The sequence below is a fragment of the Manis javanica genome, chromosome 5 (assembly GCF_040802235.1).
Source record: "Manis javanica isolate MJ-LG chromosome 5, MJ_LKY, whole genome shotgun sequence".
NCBI lineage: Eukaryota > Metazoa > Chordata > Mammalia > Pholidota > Manidae > Manis > Manis javanica.
This window is the reverse complement of record NC_133160.1, coordinates 82,870,582-82,893,230: the sequence shown is the minus strand read 5'-3', so window position 1 is coordinate 82,893,230 and position 22,649 is coordinate 82,870,582. Positions and strand designations below refer to the sequence as shown.

Below are 22,649 nucleotides of genomic sequence, written 5' to 3'. Positions count from 1 at the left end.
AGCATTCCTTCTTCAGTCTTTTGGAGTAGCTTGAGAAGTACAGTTTAGTAGTATTTACCTATGAAATCATCTGGTCCTGGAGACTAGTTTGTTGGGAGTTTTTTGATTACTGGTTCAGTTTGTTGCTAGCAGTTGGTCTGCTCAGATATTTTATTTCTTCTTGAATCAGTCTTTAATGATTCTATAGTTCTAGGAATTTATTCATTTCTTCATTTGTTCAATTTTTTGGGAAACAATTTTTCATAGTGATCATTTATAATTCTCTGTATTTCTGTGGTGTTGATTGTAACTTTCATTTCTGATTTGAGTTCTCTTTTTTTTCCTTGTTGTGTCTGGCTAAAGGTTTATCAATTTTGTTTTATCTTTCAAAAAACCAGCTCTTAATTGATCTTTTCTCTTTTATGTAGTTTTTATCTCATTTATTTCCATTCTGATCTTTATTATTTCCTTGCTTTTAGGAACTTTGGGCCTTGTTTTTATCTTCTTTTCCTAGTTCCTTTAAATGTAAAGTTACATTGTTTATTTGAGATTTTCTTGTTTTTTTGAAGTAAGTCTGTATCACTATAAACTTCCCTCTTAGAACTGCTTTTCCTGCACCCCAAATATTTTGAACCATTTTGTTTCTGTTTTGATTTGTCTCCCGGTATTTTTTAAAATTTCTTCTTGATTTGTTTGTTGACCCATTGGTTATTTAGTGACTAATGTTACTAAATGTTAAAGCCTCCATGTGTTTGTGTTTTTTCTCATATTTTTTTCTTATAATTGATTTCTAGTGTCATAGTGTGTGGTTGGAAAAGATGCTAGGTATGATTTCAGTCTTCTTAAATTTACTGATAATTGCATTGTGGCCAATGATGTGACCTATCCTGGGAAATGTTCAATGTACTCTTGAAAAGAATGTGAATTCTACTTTTTTGGGTGGATTGTTTTGTGTATATCCATTAAATCTATCAGATCTAATATATCGTTCAATGCTGCTGTTTCCTTACTGATTTTCTGGCTGACCATCTATTCATTGATGTAAGTGGGGGTGTTAAAGTACCCTACTATCACTCTGTTACTGTCTAGCAGTCTTTATCAAGGTAATGGTCACTTAAGTTCAAATACATTTAGCAGCACTACATTTTTACTTGTCCTCTGTGTTTTATGTATATGATATAATTTAGATCTTTCTGTGTTTCCCTTAGCTAATTTTTAAGATATAACTGATTATACTACCTTTGTCTAACCTTCATGTTAGCTTTGAAATGATTTATCTACAACCTTTCCTACGTTTGCTTTTACTAGTGAAGTTTTTTCCTTTCATAACTTTCTTATTTCTAGCTAAAGCCTTTTTCTTCCACTAAAGACATCCCTTTAACATTTTTTTTTAAAGGGCATCTCTCATATTTATTGATCAAATGGTTGTTAACAACAATAAAATTCTGTATAGGGGACTCAATGCGCAATCATTAACCAACCCCAAGCCTAATTCTCAACAGTCTCCAATCTTCTGAAGCATAATGAACAAGTTCTTACATGGTGAACAAATTCTTACATAGTGAATAAGTTCTTACATGGTGAACAGTGCAAGGGCAGTCATATCACAGAAACTTTCGGTTTTGATCACGCATCATGAACTATAAACAGTCAAGTCAGATATGATTATTCATTTGATTTTTATACTTGATTTATATGTGAATCCCACATATCTCCCTTATTATTATTATTTTTTTAAATAAAATGGTGAAGTGGTAGGTAGATGCAAGATAAAGGTAGAAAACATAGTTTAGTGCTGTAAGAGGGCACTAAAGTGATGATCAGGTGTGTGCCTGTAGACTAAGTATTAATCCAAGCTAGACAAGGGCAACAAAACATCCACGGATGCAGAAGATTTCTCTCAAAACAGGGGGGGTGAGGTTCTAAGCCTCACCTCTGTTGATCCCCAATTTCTCATCTGATGGCCCCCCTGTGACTGTGCCTGTCTTAGGTTGTTCCTCCCTTGAGGAATCTTACCCGTCTCTGGCTAACCAGTCATCTTCTGGGGCCATACAGGGAAATGTAAAGTTGGTAAGTGAGAGAGAAGCAATATTCTTTGAAAAGGTTAGCTTTTTAATTCTTTGCAGATTTATGCCCTGTGGCTTCTATGCCCAGCATTTGTCTTGAGGTATCTTTACCACTTGGAAGAATTATGATACTTGGTAATTTTCGATATGCGGCACAAATTCTACTTAAGTGTTGTAATTAGGAAGGAAGAAGAAACGCTATAGAAGTAGCAGACGGAAGAAAACATGGGAGGATTGATTATTTCTTTGACATATCTTCTTGTAGAGTAACTTAAGCCTGTATAGGTTTTAAACTACTAATTATATTGCGCACACACATTAACATAATAGGAATACAGTTACATAACCAAAACATCTATAATTACCAGCCATCTCCAGTGAAGCCAAGAAAACCAGTTAGGCACCCTAGGCATTTGTGAAAATTTGTCTATGATATGATGGATATTGTCCAACTGTACTTGAACAGTCTGAGAGAAGTCAGACAAATTAAAGCAACCCATTTCTGGGATCTGTTCACATCCCATATGTTCTTTTAACCGTAGATAGTCTATAGTCATAAGATTTTGGAGCGCTACAACTTGCACCCCTCCCAACTCCTGATTGAGTTCCAACAGTACAGATCCGGTCAAATTCGTTGTCTCACTGTATGCACATGCCAGCCTAGACATCTCCCTCCTCATTCCAATGGCAACTCCAGGAAATGGTGGGGTGGACGCAGCCACAACCGCAGCATCGCCCGGATCCCTGTGGAGGCTTTTTGATGATCATCCCCCGGCACGAGTCCTTCAGAGAGTGCTGATGCCGGAAGCTCCTCCTCATATCGTATCTTAGTTCATTTTCTGGGTAGCCAAGCTAGGCCTTGATCTTCTGCATAGAAACAAACAGACCCTTTGCCCACACTTTGACATGCCCTCTATACCACTGTGTAGAACTCATTGGAGGTCAGCACACAGGAACTGATTTTTTTTTTAATCTTTAATCTACACTGACATGAAGAATACTATGTTTACTATGCTCTCCCCTATATCCCCTATATCAGGTCCCCCCTAAAAACCACATTACGGTCACTGTCCATCAGCATAGCAAAATGTAGAATCACTACTTGTCCTCTCTGTGTTGTACAGCCCTCCCTCCCCTTTCTCCCTCCCCCCACTATGCATGCTAATCTTAATACCCCCTTCTTCTCCCTCCCTCTTATCCCCCCCTGCCCACCCATCCTCCCCAATTACTTTTCCTTTGGTACCTGTTAGTCCATTCTTGGGTTCTGTGATTCTGCTGCTGTTTTGTTCCTTCAGTTTTCTCTTTGTTCTTATACTCCTCAGATGAGTGAAATCATTCGGTATTTCTCTTTCTCCGCTTGGCTTATTTCACTGAGCATAATACTCTCCAGCTCCATGCATGTTGCTGCAAATGGTAGGATTTTTCCTCTTCTTATGGCTGAGTAGTATTCCATTGTGTATATGTACACATCTTCTTTATCCATTCATCTACCAATGGACATTTAGGTTGCTTCCAATTCTTGGCTATTGTAAATAGTGCTGCGATAAACATAGGGGTGCATCTGTCTTTCTCAAACTTGATTGCTGCATTCTTAGGGTAAATTCCTAGGAGTGGAATTCCTGGGTCAAATGGTAGGTCTGTTTTGAGCATTTTGATGAACCTCCATACTGCTTTCCACAATGGTTGAACTAATTTACATTCCCACCAGCAGTGTAGGAGGGTTCCCCTTTCTCCACAGCCTCGCCAACATTTGTTGTCATTTGTCTTTTGCATGGTAGCCATCCTTACTGGTGTGAGGTGATATATCATTTTGGTTTTAATTTGCATTTCCCCTTTAACATTTTTGTGAAGCTGGTTTATTGGTAATTAACTCCTTTAACTTTTGTTTGAGAAACTTTTTCTCCCTCAGTTTTGAATAGTGACTTTGCTGGGTAGAGTATTCTTGATTGTGCTTTTTTTTTTTCCTTTCAGCACTTTGAATATACTACTCCTTTCTGACCTGTAGAGTTTCTGCTAAAAAATCAGCTGATAGCTTTGTGGGGTTTCTTTTGTATGTAACTAGTTGCTCTTCTCTCACTGCTTTTAAGATTCTCTCTTACCTTTAATCTTTGATATCTTAATTATCATGTATTTCTTGTGGACCTCCTTGGGTTCATCTTGTTTGGGGCTCTTGGTGCTTCCTGGACCTGGATGTCTGTTTCTTCCTCAGGCTAGGGAAGTTTTCAGCTATTATTTCTTAAAACAAGTTTCCTTCACCTTTCTCTCTCTCTTCTCCTTGGATCCCTAGAATGTGAACATTGGTATACTTGATGTCCCATAGGTCCCTTAAACTATCCTAATTTTTAAAAAAGATTTTTTCTTTTTGCTGTTCACCTTGAGTATTTTCCATTACACTGTCTTCCAGATCACTGATTTGATCTTCTGCATCCTCTAATTTGCTGTTGATTCTCTCTAGTGTATTTTTCATTTCTGTTATTGTATTCTTCAAGTCTGATTGATTTTTTAAATAATTTATGTCCCTTTGTTGAAATTCTCACTGAGTTCATCCATTCTTCTCTCAAGTCTGATGAGCATCTTTACAACCATTACTTTGAATTCTTTGGCAAGTAGATTTATTAATTCTCTTTTGTTTAATTCTTTTTCCGAAGTTTTGTCTTTTTTGTTTGTTTGGAGCATAGTCTTCTGGCTCCTCATTTTTACTTTTTCTGTGTTTGTTTTTATGAATTTGACAAAATAGCTAGCTTTCTCAGTCTTGAATGAGTGGCCTTGTGTAGGAAAGCTCCTGGGTAGAGTGCATGTGCCTGGCAGTGTGGGTTGGCTGTCTGACTGGAGCTATAACAGATGTGGGCTTGGGGTCCCTGGGCATTCTGCACCAGGGTTGTGCATGTGGAACAGCTGGAGTTGAAGCAGATACAGCCTGAGGTTTCCTGGGGTGCTCTGGGCAGAGGGTGCTCTGGTGGGACAGCTGTAGCAAAAGCTGGCTGTGGCCGGTGGTGGGGGTTCCTAGGGTTGTCATGGTGTGTGCTGCATTGGTGTCACTTGGGGACTGCTGAAGCTCCATTGAGCATGTTGTTGGGGGTCATTTGGAGCTGGTGTGGGTTAGGGGCCCAGGGTTCGCTGAAGTGTCAGTCCAGTTAGCATGCACATAGTATGCTCCTTTCAACATTCTCAAGGTGAAGGGAGAACATGAGTGATGGTACTCACATCACCTCTGATCCCAGGAGTTCCTCCAGTGCCCCTGCTGTTTTTCGGATGTCTTGGTATTAGTAAATAGCAACATTTATTTACTTCATTTATATGTTAATTGCCCTTTAAGCCACAGTTTGTTTTTTTTCTGGCAGGCAAATCTGTGCAGGGATCCCGCAGGGATAGCCTTCCTTACTGTAGTAATCGGGGACAGGGTTCCTCTTGTACCCTGTCTCCATCTCTCTTGCTGTTCTCCATGTGGTCTGTTTTTTGTTGCGCAGAAGTTATTTAATTAGTTCTTCTTTAGGAGCAATTGCTCTATATGTATATGTAGATTCTGTGTGTATATGGGAGAAGGTGAGTTCAGGCTATTCCTACACTGCCATCTTGGACCCCTCTTTAATAATGGTCAATTTAAAAAACCCTTTGAACCTCAATTTTCACTTCTAGGAATTTATTCCACAGAGCCATCATAGAGCCGATCTTATAAATGTAAAGTAGTTCACTCCCTGAAATATATATTCATCAATGAAGATTTGATAATGTTACATCTCTACAATGAAATACTATATAGACTTTTATTAAAAATAGTGAAGTTTTATATTTGCTAGCAGAACTATATCCAGGATATATCAAGTAAAAAAAAGAAAAGTTTCAGAACGGTATTAGGGATCCTTGTGTATTGAAAAAATGCATATATGTGCTTATGTATATCTTGTGTGTGTATACACACACAAAGGACACACAAAAAACTAACTTCTGTCTTTATTTGGTAAGAGGTATGTCAGCTACCAGGGATGGAAGGGGACTTATACTTCTCACTTTCTTTTCTTCATTGTATAAATTTTTTTAATGAGTATACTGTTACTTTTATTGTTTAAAAAAAAGCTAATAAAAAAGGTTTGAACTTCTATGCTAGGTATGTATCTTAGTTATCTATTGCTGCATAACAAAATTTTAAAAATTTAGCAATTTAAACAACACATGTTTAATCTCATAGTTTCTGAGGGATTTGCACTTGAAGCAGCCTAGCTGGGTCTTTCTGGCTTAGGGACTCATGACATTGTATTCAGGCTGTCCTCTGGGCCCTTGTTATCTCAAGTCTGTGCTGAGTGTGAAGGATTGGCTTCCAAGCTCACTCATGTGCTTTTTGGCAATCCTCAGTTTCTCTTTGGCTTTGACCGGAAATTTCAGTTCCTTACTTCATGGGCTTTTCCATAGGGCTCTTCATAACTTGGCAGCTTTGTTCTTCCAGACTGAATGATCTAAGAGAACCAGCATGCAAAATAGGGCTAGTCTTGAAAGTGATGTATCCTTACCTCTGCTATATGCCATTGGTCACAGAGACTAATGCTGTTTTATTGTGGGAGGGTATCAGTAACCAGGAGGTGGGGATCTTTGGAAGCTAACTACCACAGGGGGTTTATAACAGTATATTATCCTTTGTGACAATTTGGGATTCTAGAGAATTAAATTGGGCAACATTTATATGGGAACTATGCTTAGAAGTTAGTTTACCTTCTTGCCAATCCCTAAAAATACTTGGTTTTCTTTTTCAGGTCCAGCACAGAATCAAATGCAAGTTCCATCCGGGTATGGATTGCATCCTCAAAACTATATTGCTTCCTCAGGACAGTACTCTCAAGGACCTGCGAAAGTGACCTCATTGCCATTGGGTGGCCAGAGTGTTGATTACTACTTTGGTTTGTGTACAGTACCAGCACAGAATGTGGTAACTCCTAACACAGCCAACCAACAATCAGGAGCACAGCAGATGTATGGCACGGATCCTCCTGCCCCTCAGGTTGTGGGATCTGCCCCAGGATCTTTCCAGGGTGCCACGTCATCAGCATCCTGTTTGCATACAAGTGCCTCCCAGCCATACTCCTCTTTTGTGAATCACTACAATAGTCCAGTCTTGTACTCTGCCAACCCTTCCGTTGCTTCTCAGGGATTTCCCTCTAGATGTGGTCACTATGCTATGTCAACTGTTTCTAATACTGCATATCCTACTGTTTCATATCCTTTGCCTGCTGGTGATCCATTTGGGCAACAAATGCTTACCTCACAGAATGCTCCAACTTTAAGGCCGGTTAGAGATAATTCATTTTCTGGTCAAAATATAGCTGTCAGCCATCCATCACCACTTCCGCCTCTGCTGTCACACCAGTACCACCAGCAGCAAAGCCTTTCAGGGTACAGTGCTCCCTCGTGGCCGGCTTCAGGCATTCCATCAACCCAAGACAGTTTCATCAGAAACCACCCTCGCTCTCTAGCCACAGCCAACAGCAACCCAACAAATACTGGTAGGTTGAATGAAAAGTTCACCAAAGCATGGTGGAAAATCAGTGCATTTCCAAGTGGGTTTTTATTTGCATGAAGGTTAAAGATGATAATTGCCTAATAGATAAATTGGAAATTAGCCTACCTTTGCAGTTTGTTTGCTTTATTTATTGTGGTATTTTGCAGCATCTCTCTGAACCTTTCCCCTATTCACAGTTAGTCACCCAAACATCTGCCTTGGATAGCCTGGTTTCTTGCCATCGTTGGGATCTCGGACAATATTTATTGATGTGTTTTATGCCTCTTCAATAGTTGTTTTAATGTGCATGAAGTATAGGGCATTGTAGAAAAGATGATGACCTGCAATGCCCACTGGTTTCTCTAAGTGAACCCTTTTTACAGAAGGTATATTTCATAGACTTTCACAGAATAGATAAAAGAGATTTCTGACCTATTAAAGCTGACATTTTCTCATTCCCAAATTGGAATGAGAAAGAGATGGGGAAAGAGAAGAAAGATGCATGAAGAATACCCTTGAAGTTAGTATTTCTGACCTTCCAAAACTAAAATGTGGTTAATTTATTGGTTTAAAAATTTTGTATAAAGGTATATGTCTTTTAGTGTGGGGTTTCCATAGGATGTACTCATTTTAATTCAACCTGTGGACATAAACTTAACAAAATATGCCCTTAAACTAAATGAAAATGTATGTAGAGAACAGGAATTGGTAAAGCTATAGTAGTATTCTGAATGAAGTCTTTGGATTATGTATCAGAGTCTGGATAGCCATAGATCAAGGATGTTGTAGAAAAGTATCCTTCTCTGGACAATTAGATTATATAAAATTGGATTTTAGAATATTAGACTTGAACTGTACATTTGAGATATTTTCTGTCATTGCTATGTTATTTAGAAACACTTTAGCTATAAACAACTAAGTGTTTAAACAAGGTGGTATTTTTCTCTCATAACAAGAAACCTACGTAGATTCAGTAGATCAGATGTCCTCAGTGTCTTTTTCTCTTTCCGTTCAGCCATCTTTAACATGTCGGTTTATAGCAACAAGGTAATTTCTGTCCCTGCAGATATGAAGTCAGAGTTAAAATCAGGAAGAAGGGAGAGGAAAGGAGATGGGTGGTGGTATTCACAGACTTCTCATATCATTTGCCATAGCTGTTTTAAAAGACCATCCCTAATTTTAGGGAAGTCTAGAAAATGTATGTTTAGCTTTGTAGCCTCCATGGTAGAGGCAGGCAAGAAAGAAGGGGGTTAGCATTGCCTGGGTCTTGGGTATGTCAACTTAAAGCATCTGTCATAGTTCCCAAATCTGTGCACCCGAGTCACTTGCATGGATTGTAATCTTCAACCCCACTTTACTAAGCTAGAATAGACTCTCCAGAATGGTGTTGAGAATCTGGGTTTCTGACTTGATCTCATGATACCTAGTAACAGATTGAAATTCTACTGTAGTTCTTTGGTTTTACAGATAAGGAAAGCTGTCCAGGTTGGGTTGCCTGTGGTCCTTAGTGTTAGAAACAGAGCTTGTCCTGGAGCTGTTTCTTCTGACCTTCAGTCTACCTTTTCCAGAAGCAGGGCTCTTTGTTCCCTAGAAACTCTTTTTTCTTTCTCTCCTTGTTCAGTCGTCCTTTTACAGATCAGCTTATCCTAAGGTTCCTCTGATTTAAGGATTTTATGGCTTTCATGAGCAAAAAAAGAAGAAATACAGGGAATTCCTATCTTATTTCTGAGATGGGACTGGAACTCTATATGGAACCAATTTATGCTCAGATGTAGGATCAGGGAAATATGGGGCTACTTGGCTAATGAACAGAACACCTAATTGGGAAGGGTTTTTCACTGAAAAAACATTGAATAAAAAGTAAGAATAATTACAAAATGACCTTCTATTTGAATAACTGGTAATTGGTCCTCTTCATAGAGAGATGGGGTATATGTCCATTCTTTTAATTAATTTATGAAATTAATTAATGTTAAGAAGTGGGTTTTTTTTGTTTTTGTTTGTCTTTTTATTGGTACATTACTTTTTAATTACAGTTCAAAGATTAACAAATTAAATACTTCTCAGGTGAATTTGATACATGTGCTCCACCATTTCAAAAGAAATGAATGTTACCTTTAAAACCTACTTTGAAATTAAATATTACAGAAATTCTCAAGCTTTCTCAGTCAGGTTGATGTTTGTCAATACTTTTTCATGATACCCCAAGCAACTTAGTAGTTACTTCATAAGGCATTTGACAGATATCACTGTGTTTCTTTTGAAAATTTAAAACATCCCTTTACCTTTTGTTGTGCATTTGTTGCAGGGGTAACTTGGATGTTAGGTACAAGGTTTGGGAACCATGGAGTGTTGATTGAAATTTTCTAGAGAGACAGACAGTTGGACACTGATAAATTATGTTGTAACATTAAAATGAGAACCTTAGGTATTAAACAGTTTTGTGTGAAATTCAGCCATGGAGTAATTGGCAAAAATAATTACATTCTTATGACTTAATTATACTACTTTTATTTTTGGGTATAGTAAAAGTTCTCAGACAATTTGTAAAGGGTAGGAGATCCAAAAGCATAAACGTGAGTTAAGTTTTGATTTTTGATTACCAAAAATACAGTGATGTCCACAGACTGTTATTTTTAGGCAGTGATGCGTTCATATTCAGAAACTTGGAACAAAAGAGACCTTTAAATATTTTATTTTAGAAAAAGATGTCAGCATATTTCAGCACTAGAACTTCAGATTATTTTATTTAAAAGTCTGCCGCAAGTATGTATATCTTGGGTGCTGTCTTTAATTGCTAACTCAGAGTAAAGTTTTGACTGATGTTTAAAAGGTATTGTTTTCTGGGTCATTAAAATCTTTTTAAACTACTGTATGTAAATTTCTCAAGGATTAGAAGCCCTTTTTTTTTTTTGGTAATATTAATCCACAATTACATGAAGAATATTATGTTTACTAGGCTTCCCCCTTCACCAAGTCCCCCCCACATACCCCTTCACAGTCACTGTCCATCAGTGTAGTAAGATGCTCTAAAATCACTGCTTGTCTTCTCTGTTGCACAGTGCTCCCTGTGCTCCCCCCACACTATACATACTAATTGTAATGCCCCCTTTCTTTTCCCTGCCCTTATCCCTCCCTTCCCACCCATCCTCCCCAGTCCCTTTCCCTTTGGTAACTGTTAGTCCATTCTTGGGTTCTGTGATTCTGTTCCTGTTTTATTCCTTCAGTTTTCCTTTGTTCTTATACTCCACATATGAATGAAATCATTTGGTACTTGTCTTTCTCCACCTGGCTTATTTCACTGAGCATAATACCCTCTAGTACCATCCATGTTGTTGCAAATGGTAGGATCTGTTTTTTTCTGATGGCTTGAGTAATATTCCATTGTGTATATGTATGACATCTTCTTTATCCATTCATCTACTGATGGACATTTAGGTTGCTTCCATATCATTGGCTATTGTAAATAGTGCAGCGATAAACATAGGGGTGCATCTGTCTTTTTCAAACTGGAGTGCTGCATTCTTAGGGTAAATTCCTAGGAGTGGAATTCTTGGGTCAAATGGTATTTCTATTTTGAGCATTTTGAGGAACCTCCATACTGCTTTCCACAATGGTTGAACTAATTTACATTCCCACCAGCAGTGTAGGAGGGTTCCCCTTTCTCCACAACCTCGCCAACATTTGTTGTTGTTTGTCTTTTCGATGATGGTGATCCTTACTTGTGTGAGGTAATATCTCAGTGTGGTTTTAATTTGCATTTCTCTGATGACAAGCAATGTGGAGCATCTTTTCATGTGTCTGTTGGCCATCTAAATTTATTCTTTAGAGAACTGTCTATTCAGCTCCTCTCCCCTTTTTTTAATTGGATTATTTGCTTTTTGTTTGTTGAGGTGTGTGAGCTCTTTATATATTTTGGATGTCAACCCTTTATCGGATCTGTCATTTATGAATATATTCTCCCATACTGTAGGGTACCTTTTTTGTTCTATTGATGGTGTCCTTTGCTGTACAGAAGCTTTTCAGCTTGATATAGTCCCACTTGTTCATTTTTGCTTTTGTTTCCCTTGCCCAGGGAGAAATGTTCATGAAGAAGTCACTCATGCTTTTGTCCATGAGATTTTTGCCTATGTTTTTTTCTAAGAGTTTTATGGTTTCATGACTTACATTCAGGTCTTTGATCCATTTTGAATTTACTTTTGTGTATGGGGTTAGGCAGTGATCCAGTTTCATTCTCTTACATGTAGCTGTCCAGTTTTGCCAGCAGCATCTATTGAAGAGACTGTCATTTCCCCATTGTATGTCCATGGATCCATTATCGTATATTAACTGGCAGTATATGTTAGGGTTAATGTTTGGAGTCTCTATTCTGTTCCACTGGTCTGTGGCTCTGTTCTTGTGCCAGTACCAAATTGTCTTGATTACTGTGGCTTTGTAGTAGAGCTTGAAGTTGGGGAGTGAGATCCCTCCCACTTTATTCTTGTTCTCAGGATTGCTTTGGCTATTCGGGGTTTTGGTGGTTCCATATGAATTTTTGAACTATTTGTTCCAGTTCATTGAAGAATGCTGTCGGTAGTTTGATAGGGATTGCATTGAATCTTTATATTGCTTTGGGCAGGATGGCCATTTTGATGATATTAATTCTTCCTAGCCAGGAGCATGGGATGAGTTTCCATTTGTTAGTATCCTCTTTAATTTCTCTTAAGAGTGTTTTGTAGTTTACAGGTATAGGTCTTTCACTTCCTTGGTTAGGTTTTTTCCTAGGTATTTTATTCTTTTTGATGCTATTGTGAATGGAATTGTTTTCCTGATTTCTCTTTCTATTAGTTCATTGTTGGTGTATAGGAAAGCCACAGACTACTGTGTGTTAATTTGGTATCCTGCAGCTTTGCTGAATTCCAATATTAGTTCAATTAGTTTTGGAGTGGAGTCTTTAGAGTTTTTTATGTACAATATCATGTCATCTGCAAATAATGACAGTTTGACTTCTTCTTTACCAATCTGGATTCCTTGTATTTCTTTTCTTTTGTCTAATTGCCATGGCTAGGTCCTCCAGTACTATGTTGAATAACAGTGGGAGAGTGGGCATCCCTGTCTTGTTCCCGATGTCAGAGGAGAAGTTTTCAGCCTCTCGCAGTTCAGTATGATGTTAGCTGTGGTTTTATCATATATGGCCTTTATTATGTTGAGGTACTTGCCCTCTATTCCCATTCTGCTGAGAGTTTTTATCATGAATGGATGTTGAATTTTGTTAAATGCTTTTTCAGCATCTATGGAGATGATCATGTGGTTTTTGTCCTTCTTTTTGTTGATGTGGTGGATGATGTTGATGGATTTTCGAATGTTGTACCATCCTTGCATCCCAGCGATGAATCCCACTTGGTCATGGTGTATGATCCTTTTGATGTGTTTTTGAATTTGGTTTGCTAATATTTTGTTGAGAATTTTTGCATCTACGTTCATCAGGGATATTGGTCTGTAGTTTTCTTTTTTGGTGAAGTCTTTGCCTGGTTTTGGTATTAGGGTGATGTTGGCTTCATAGAATGAGTTTGGGAGTATTCCCTCCTCCTCTATTTCTTGGAAAACTTTAAGGAGAATGGGTATTATGTCTTCTCTGTATGTCTGATAAAATTCTGAGGTAAATCCATCTTGCCCGGGGGTATTTTTGTTGGATAGTTTTTTGATTACTGATTCCATTTTGTCGCTGGTAATTGGTCTGTTTAGATTTTCTGTTTCTTTCTGGGTCAGTCTTGGAAGGTTGTATTTTTCTAGGAAGTTGTCCATTTCTCCTAGGTTTTCCAGCTTGTTAGCATATAGGTTTTCATAGTATTCTCTAATAATTCTTTGTATTTCTGTGGGGTCCGTCATGATTTTTCCTTTCTCATTTCTGATTCTGTTGATGTGTGTTGACTCTCTTTTACTCTTGGTAAGTCTGGCTAGAGGCTTATCTATTTGGTTTATTTTCTTGAAGAACCAGCTCTTGGTTTCATTGATTTTTTTTTCTGTTGTTTTATTCTTCTCAATTTCATTTATTTCTTCTCTCATTTTTATTATGTCCCTCTGTCTGCTGACTTTAGGCCTCATTTGTTCTTCTTTTTCCAGTTTCGATAATTGGGATGTTAGACTATTCATTTGGGATTGTTCTTCCTTCTTTAAGTGTGCCTGGATTGCTATATACTTTTCTCTTAAGACTACTTTCGCTGCTTCCCACAGAAGTTGGGTCTTTGTGTTGTTGTTGTCATTTGTTTCCATATATTCTTTGATCTCTATTTTAATTTGTTCATTGATCCATTGATTATTTAGGAGCATGTTGTTAAGCCTCCATGTGTTTGTGAGCCTTTTTGATTTCTTTGTAGAATTTATTTCTAGTTTTATACCTTTGTGGTCTGAAAAGTTGGTTGGTAGGATTTCAATCTCTTTTGGAATTTACTGAGGCTCTTTTTGTGGCCTAGTATGTGGTCTATTCTGAAGAATGTTCCATGTGCACTTGAGAAGAATGTGTATCCTATTGCTTTTGGATGTAGAGTTGTGTGGATGTCTATTAGGTCCATCTGTTCTAGTGTGTTGTTCAGTGCCTCTGTGTCCTTGTTTTCTGTCTTGTGGATCTGTCCTTTGGAGTGAGTGGTGTGTTAAAGTCTCCCAAAATGAATGCATTGCATTCTATTTCCTCCTTTAATTCTGTTAGTATTTATTTCACGTATATTGGTGCTCCTGTGTTGGGTGCATATATGTGTATAATGGTTATATCCTCTTGTTAGACTGAGCCCTTTATCATTATGTAATGTCCTTCTTTATCTCTTGTTACTTTCTTTATTTTGAAGTCTATTTTGTCTGATACTAGTATTGCAACATGTGCTTTTTCCTCCTTGTTGTTTGCATGAAATATCTTTTTCCATCCCTTGACTTTTAATCTGTGCATGTCTTTGGGTTTGAGGTGAGTCTCTTGTAGGCAGCATATAGATGGGTCTTGCTTTTTTATCCATTCTATTACACTGTGTCTTTTGATTGATGCATTCAGCCCATTTACATTTAGGGTGATTCTTGAAAGATATGTACTTATTGCCATTGCAGGCTTTAAGTTTGTGGTTACCAAAGGTTCAAGGTTAGCTTCTTTGCTACCTTACTGTCTAACTTAACTTGCCTATTGAGCTATTATAAACACAGTCTGATGATTATTTCTCTCCCTTCTTATTCCTCCTCCTCCCTTCTTCATATGTTGGGTGTTTTGTTCTGTGCTGTTTTTAGAAGTGCCCATCTAAAGCAGTCCCTCTAAAATACCCTGTAGAGGTGGTTTGTAGTAGGCATATTCCCTCAACTTTTGCTTGTCTGGGAATTGTTTAATCCATCCTTCATGTTTAAATGATAATTGTGCTGGATACAGTATCCTTGGTTCAAGCCCTTCTGTTTCATTGCATTAAATATATCATGCCATTCTTTTCGGCCTGAAGGTTTCTGTTGAAAAATGTGATGATAGCCTGATGGGTTTTCCTTTGTAGGTGACCTTTTTTCTCTCTCTGGCTACCTGTAATACTCTGTCCTTGTCCTTGATCTTTGCTATTTTAATTATTATGTGTCTTGGTGTTGTCCTCTTTGGGTCCCTTCTGTTGGGAGTTCTCTGTGCTTCCGTAGTCTGAGCTACTATTTCCTCTCCCAGTTTGGGGAAATTCTCAGCAATTATTTCTTCAAAGACACTTTCTATCCATTTTTCTCCCTCTTCTTCCTTTGGTACCCCTATAATGCGGATATTGTTCCTTTTGGATTGGTCACACAGTTCTCTTAATATTGTTTCATTCCTGGAGATCCTTTTATCTCTCTCTGCATCTGCTTCTATGCATTCCTGTTCTTTGGTTTCTATTCCATCAATGTCCTCTTGCATCTTATCCATTCTGCTTAAAAAGCCTTCCGGAGATTGTTTCATTTTTGTATTCTCCCTCCGGACGTCATCCCTTAGCTTTTGCATATTTCTGTGCAGCTCTGTCAGCATGTTTATGATTTTTATTTTGAGTTCTTTGTCAGATAGACTGGTTAGGTCTGTCTCTGCAGATCCTCTCTCTGGGGTTTTCTGAACTATATTGGACTGGACTAAATTTTTTTGCCTTTTCGTGGTGATAGCAGTGGCTGTAGGCAGGTTGCAGGTGTGTCAGCTGGGAGAAGAAAGTCCTTTCCTGTTTGCTGGATGCCTTGCCCTTTTCTGCTGCCTGTGTTAGACCCGCACTCCTGAAGCAGCCACCGGGTTAATCCTCTAAGCTGCTGTGGGCGGGGTTTCTGTCAAAGCAGCACAGAGCCCTGCAGGGAGTGGCAGGCACCCTATATGTGCTCCTCCACAATAGCGATGCCCCTGTGTGCCAGCAGCAGCCTTTGGGTCTTGCCCGGGCGGCTGTGCGTTGGGCTGGGATTCCAGTCGGCTGCTGGGATTGCAGCTGCTTCCTCTGGCACCGCTGCAGGTGCACATGGGCCTCTCCTGCATGGACCTCTCCCGAGCTCCTCTGGTGCCACTGCCACTGGCACGTGTGGGCCACTCCCAGGCTGCTCAGTCGCCGCTGCAGTGGTCTCGCACGGGCCGGTCCTGGTCCCCTGCGGCGTGCGCTGCCACTCTCCCACTACTGGGCCCGTGTGTCGGGGTCTGTGCCATTTGGGGGAACGACTGGCAGGCTGCTTAGTGCTTTGAGGGGCTTCAGAGCTGTGCTGCCACCCAGGGGCTTAGGGCGTCTAAAGTTCCCTGGGATTCCCAGCTGCTGGCTAAGTGTACCAGGACATCTTCGTCCAGCTGTGGGGTCCCTGTCACTTTAAGACTTGCAAAGAGCACTCATTTTTCTTTTGTCTCAGGGGTGCCAGTTTTGGGGACCTGCCCGCAGGTTTTGCTTTTCTGTTTCTGTAATATCCAGCACCCCATGCACTTTGTGTCTGTGCTCGCTCCAGGTGCAGATTTCTAGAGCTGGTTATTTAGCAGTCCTGGGCTTTCACTCCCTCCCCGTTCTGACTCCTTTCTTCCCACTGGTTTCCGGGGTAGGGGAGCGTTCAGTTCCTGCCTGGCCATGGCTTGTATCTTACCCCCTTCATGTAATGTTGAGTTCTCGCAGATGTAGATGTATCCTGGCTGTTGTACTGCATCCACTGGTGTCTCTTTTAGGAATAGTTGTATTTATTATATTGTCATAAATATATATATGTTTTTGGGAGGAGATTTCCACTGAACTACTCACACTGCCATCTTCCCGTGATCTCCTAGGAACTCATTTTTAATTGATGTGAAATTGATTTGAATGTGTGACTTCGGGATACTATAGATACCCATTTGTGATGGCAAGATCAGTACTGAGATTCACTAAAGTTATTTTCTTAAAAAAAATTTTTTTTCGCTATTCCTTTGTTTTGAAAAGCAGGTAATTTTTTAAATTAACAAGATAAATCTTCTTGCCAAGATGTAGAATTTTGCCAGAAAAATTAATTATTTTTATCCAAATTATTTTTACTCTTTTTGCTTATTAAGAATTACATATTAATAGCATATTATATAAACCATCTGGTTAATGTTGTCATACTATGTACAGTTTTATAAAACAGGAAGCATTTAAAAAGCTACTTATATTTTAAAAAATCATAATCACTTGTATAATCCTGTATAAAAATCTATGACTTTATATGACATCAGGATCATCTCAGGTTGCTGATGTGTCTGAAGAAAAGCAATATAAAATACTCCATAGGAAATTATTATCTAGGCCAATAAATATAAGTTAGAAATAAATAGAAAACTACATTGAAAGTACAAATAGTATACTAAAGAGATTATTTTCAGTTTTGGAAACTTCTGTGATTGCCGATTTGTAAGATGGGAGTAACATGATTTTGCTCTATTACTGTCCTACTCCTTCAGTTTTTCCAAAGCAACAATTGAACCTTATTGTCTTTTCTCTACTTTGAACTTCCCACTTGTAAATTTTTCTACGCTTACTCTTTCTCCAAACTTAGAAGATAAGGTGTCATCTTTGTGATCACTTCCTTTGAAACTTTATCAGAACTTTATCAGTTATCCCTGTTCCAGCATGTCAGTTTCCCAGTTTCTGTTGGGCCCGTGGCATTAGAAAGGGGAGAGGTGAAGGGAAAGCAAAAGCTTGTTCTTATATATCATGAGCAGCCATTACAAGTTTTTAAGCAAGGTGGTGACATTAACAGATTGATGATTCAGAATTTTCTTCTGTGAGCATCGTGGAAGATAGACTGGAGGAAGAACTTGGGATGCAAGAAGACTAGTTAGGAAGGAATTACTACAGTTATTTAGATTAAGGAAGATGATGTGGGCTGGGATTCATTTAAGCAGAAGACAGATAACAGAAATCAAGGATTTGTTGTTATAGTTTATGAAGAAAATGGAAGAATAAAAGATGACTTCAAAATTTTCCAACTAGAACAACTTGAATGGGTTTAATTTATTTGATCTTCCTAGTTCCAAAAGAATTGTATAAACAATTACTAAGGAGCTACTAAGAACTAACTAGTGAACTGTGTTAATGAAAAAAAAAAGAGTAATTCTTGAATTGTGGGTTCTCCTTCTAAACTTCCCATAAACTAAACAGTAGAACAGCAGTTCATTTTGCACAGTGCCAGTTTTGTATATTACTTTTCTGTCAAATTCTCCTGTGAAAGGGGCAGTGTTTTTTTTTAAGTATCATGAAGCAGAGATATATGATTCTTGGCAAGTATACTCTTGTTAATCATGAAGCTTAGGGAAGTTTTTCCTAATATTTGATAGTAGAGCTGCAATCTAAAGGATGAGTCCTCCATGTATAAAATAAATTGCAGGTGCAACAAATATTTAAACGCAAAAAGGTGAAACTTTAAAACTTTTCAGAGAAAATATGGAAGACTATCCAGAACCTTTGAGTAAGGAAGGATTTAAGGACAACATGCACAGCACTCACTTTAAAGGATAAGCATAATAAACTTAACTAACTTCTAATTAAGAACTTCTTTATTGAAAGACAACATAAAGGAAACAAAAAGACAAGCTTGAACTGGGAGAAAAAATATTTACAGTATTTATTCAGAATATACAAATAACACAAATTAATAAGGAGAAGACTAACAACCCAAGAAAAAAATACATGAACAGGCATCTCACAGAGGATAAAATGAAAATACACTCAGCCTTATTAATAATCAGGGAAGAGCGTCTTCCTGATTATGGGATATCTTTTTATACCCAGCATCAGATTAGTAACAATTTGAAAGTGACCGTACCGAGGGATGGTGAGAATGTGGAGGAACAGGAAACTTAGACACTGTTGATAGGAGGCTGTATTTGTTCAGTATTTTAAGAAAATTTGGCATAGTGCAATTGAAGATAACCATACTCTAAAATGCAGCTATCCTAGGTCTATATACTCTTAAGAAGTCCTTCTCAAATTTTGTCCTGGGTTCTTCATGTAGGTTCTGATTGACCAGGTCTATTATGGCTTGGCCTGATTACATTTTTATCAAGTGTTTGCATGAGGCCTTGTTAGCCCATAGACAACACTTCAAATCTGAAGGCCCCAGAGCACCACTTCCTGTTTGAGATAATTCACATTTACAGCAACTAGTGCTGTTTGTTTGGGATTCTAGGCTAAAGGGACTACTCTGTGTCCTAGCCAAAGAGCTTACTTTCTACAGGCTGTCCCAGGGCTAAGGGGATTCTGCATCCCTTGCTGTGTACCTGTACCCATTTGAGCTGTGGCACACACATTGAGAAGCTCTGCCCTGGAGAAACTTGCACATATGCACCAGGGGCATATATTTGAATACTCATGGCAGCACTGTTTGTGAAAATAAAAAATTGGCAACCCAAAGTCTACTTACAGTAGAATGGATAAATTGCATCCATCCAATGAACTGCTGAACAGCAGTGAAAATGATGAAATAGGGCTGTATTCATTTCCACAGATGAATCCCAGACGTGTCGTGTAGGAAGTCATGGAAGAATACACGCAGTATGTTATTGTTGTAAACTTAAAATACAAGTAAAAATAGCATTTAGAAATACTTCTATATGTAGTCAGCGATTTAAAAACCAAAAGAAGTAATAAACACAATTCAGGAGGGAGGCAAGGGAATGCCTTCTGTGAGGAATATGCTCAGCTTCAGCAGTATTGGACATATTTTCACCATTGGATGCTGAGTTCATGAGTATTTCTTCTATTATGCTTTGACATAGGTATATCTATGGTCATACACATATGTATCATATAAACTCTCTTGTTTCAATTACTTTATCAAAGAGAAAAGTTCATTACATCAAAGGGGGAGTTGGTACGTTCACCCTTGATGGGGAGAACAGTAAATTCAAGGGATTGAAAAAAGACCAGTGAAGCTAGAGGAAAACCTTGGGCTAGGATGAGGATAGGGACTTCGAGGGACTTCGGGTTGTCCAGGACCTTACTGACAGTACTAAGAAGTTTTGAGGATCTGGTGTTTTGTCTGCACCATCAAGCACTGGCAGAATATTGAAGGGTTATAAGCAGAATGATGATGCTGTTTATCAGATTGGAGGTTGGCTGTAATGTTCTAGAACAGAGAGAGACCCTGTTCAGAACTAAACTACTTATCTTTTGCCTTTGTGTTTGGAACTGTTTTTGAAACAGTGTGGGAATAGTTTAAGGTGTAGGATAATGGCATTGTTCTCCAAAGAGGTTTTATGTTTCTTCTCGTTGCCTCCAGGTGCTACCAGCTTGTAGTCACATTAGTCCAAGTCCAAGACTCCAGATTTATTGGACTGTGTAGATGTTCTGAACCTAAGCTGCTGGTATTTGTAAGGATTAGTTTCCTCTTTTATCTTTATCCTGAGGTTATAACCCTTCAGGGTACCATCTTAAAAGTGGAGATATGGGGTGCCCTATCAGGTTCCCCATCCTAGGTGTGTCCTGGGCTGTGCCTTCTGTTTCCCATGCCCTTCAAGGTGACAGAAAACAGCAGATCAGGTTTGCAGCAGATACCTAGGGGGTGAAAGCAACTCTGAATGTTGAGCTTGTTTCTCAGAGTTTTCAATTTCTTATAGATATTGGCCCAGAAATTTATTAATATTGTGTTAGGTCTTTGATGATTTTAAGAAGATGCTTTTAAATACAGCTTTTAAAGTTATCATTAGTAAGAGGTTTGGTCCTACTTACCTAACCCATCATCACCACAGGCAGAAATAACCTCTGTATTTTAGACAGTGGCTTTTAATTTCCTATTATGAGCAGAGATAAAATTAGTATATTTATCTCCACTCCCCTTCCCTCTTCTCTAACACTCAATTTTAAGTGAGTATGTCTTACATAGTTTTTATACTGTTAAATATCCTTATCATTCTGTTACATTAACAGTTTTAATGACTTTGTCAACTATCTAATTCTGGTTTAAATAAAAAATGATGTATTGTTTCTCATGGTTCTATGGGTTGGTTGGCAGTTCCCCTGCCAGTTTTCCCTGGACTGACTCATATGACTTGACTGCACTGTGTTGAAAGATCCAAGGGCTTCACTCACATGTCTAGTAGTTACTGCAGACTGTTACATGGGGTACCCAAGTGTTTTTCCACTTGACTACACTAACTTCCTCTCATGATCATCTCAGGACAGCATTTCAGGAGCAGAAAGGCGGAAGCAGCAGGGCCTCTTGAGACTTGATGTCTGGGACTTGCACCGTTACTTCTGCCACATTTTGTTGATTAAAGCCAGTCACAAGGTTAGCACTGATTCAAGGGGTGGGAAAATAGATTCAGCTTCTTAATGAGAAGAACTGCAAATTGTTGTGACTGTCTTCCACAGTGATGTTTGTCCTTCCAAAAAATGATGATGTAATCAGCATGTTTAGACTATGATACACCTTCTTTCTCATTTCCCATGTTTATATCATTTGTACACTATAGGACATATAACACATTTTGTTCTATCACCATATTCCTACATTTGTTTTGGTCTTAGACCTAAGGTTTTTTTTATATATATATACACATGCACAAACACATAATACATTTATACACATACACATGTTTCTGTATATGTACATACACATACATGTATGTATATGTTCAGTACTATTTGCTACTTACTACTGTCTTTTGCCATAGATTCCCTCCCCAGCTTTATTGATATGTAATTGACATGTAATATTGTGTAAATTTAAGGTATACAATGTGATAATTAGATAAACATATATATTGCAAAATGATTACTATAGTAGAGTCAGTTAATATATCCATTACCTTAACATAATTTCATTCATTTGTGGAGTATAACAACAAAGCAAAACTGAAGGAACAAAACAGCAGCAGACTCACAGAATCCCAAAAGGGACAAGTGGTTGCCTTTGGGAAGGGTGGGTGGGGAGGGAAGGAAAAGGGGATTAAGGAGCATTATGATTAATATGCATAATATAGGCAGGTCACAGGGAAGACAGTACAGCACGGAGAAGAAGCGTAATGACTCTAGCATCTTACTATGCTGATGAACAGTGATTGCAGTGGGGTGGAGGGGACTTGATAATATTGGTGAATGTTGAAAGCAAAATGTTGTTCATGCAAAACCTTATTAAGATTGTATATCAATGATACTTTAATTAAAAAGAATTATTCATCACTGAAAAAAGGAAGCTTATGAAATGTTTCAGGAAAAATTGCCATTAAAAATTATTAAAACATTTGGTGAGTAACTGTTCACTTTTTTGGAAAATGTTTTATTTGGGCCACTATTTTCTGTGTATAGATATAGTAGATAAATATGGTGGTATTGGTGTTTTTATAAGAACCTCAAACTGTATGATGTTAATGTATTTCAAGCTTAATGTATTTTGACATATTTCAAGTTTGTTGCTATGGATAAAATTGTTTCTTGTCTTCAGTTGCAGAGTCTTTATCCTGTCCTGTTATACAAAATGTTCAGCCTCCCAAGTCCAGCGCAGTAGTATCCACTGTTTTGTCAGGAGCCTCATTGGCCAGAATGCCTCCTGCTGCAAATCAAGCCCCCATTCAGCCTGTGGCCTCAGGAACGCAGCCGTCAGAGCTCCTACTGCAGAAAGGTATTTGAGAAATTCATTTTAGTGTATATGTAGCACACATATATATATGTACATAGATATGCCAATTCAGACAGCTGATT

At 38.3% G+C, this 22,649-nt stretch overlaps 1 protein-coding gene across 7 annotated transcripts in view; it reads left to right on the top strand.

Annotated features, from left to right (window-relative positions):
* The window catches only part of SEC24B (SEC24 homolog B, COPII coat complex component), a 111,282-nt gene that overhangs the window by 13,710 nt on the left and 74,923 nt on the right, over positions 1-22,649 (top strand). For all 7 annotated transcript variants that reach the window (XR_012131624.1, XM_073237181.1, XM_073237180.1 and 4 more), the window contains exons 2-3: positions 6,791-7,537; positions 22,393-22,569. Coding sequence is in view for 6 of the 7 variants with exons in the window: in XM_073237181.1 (XP_073093282.1) it covers positions 6,791-7,537; positions 22,393-22,569 (924 nt within the window). In the remaining variant the exon portion in view is untranslated. The remainder of the gene's footprint in view (positions 1-6,790; positions 7,538-22,392; positions 22,570-22,649) is intronic.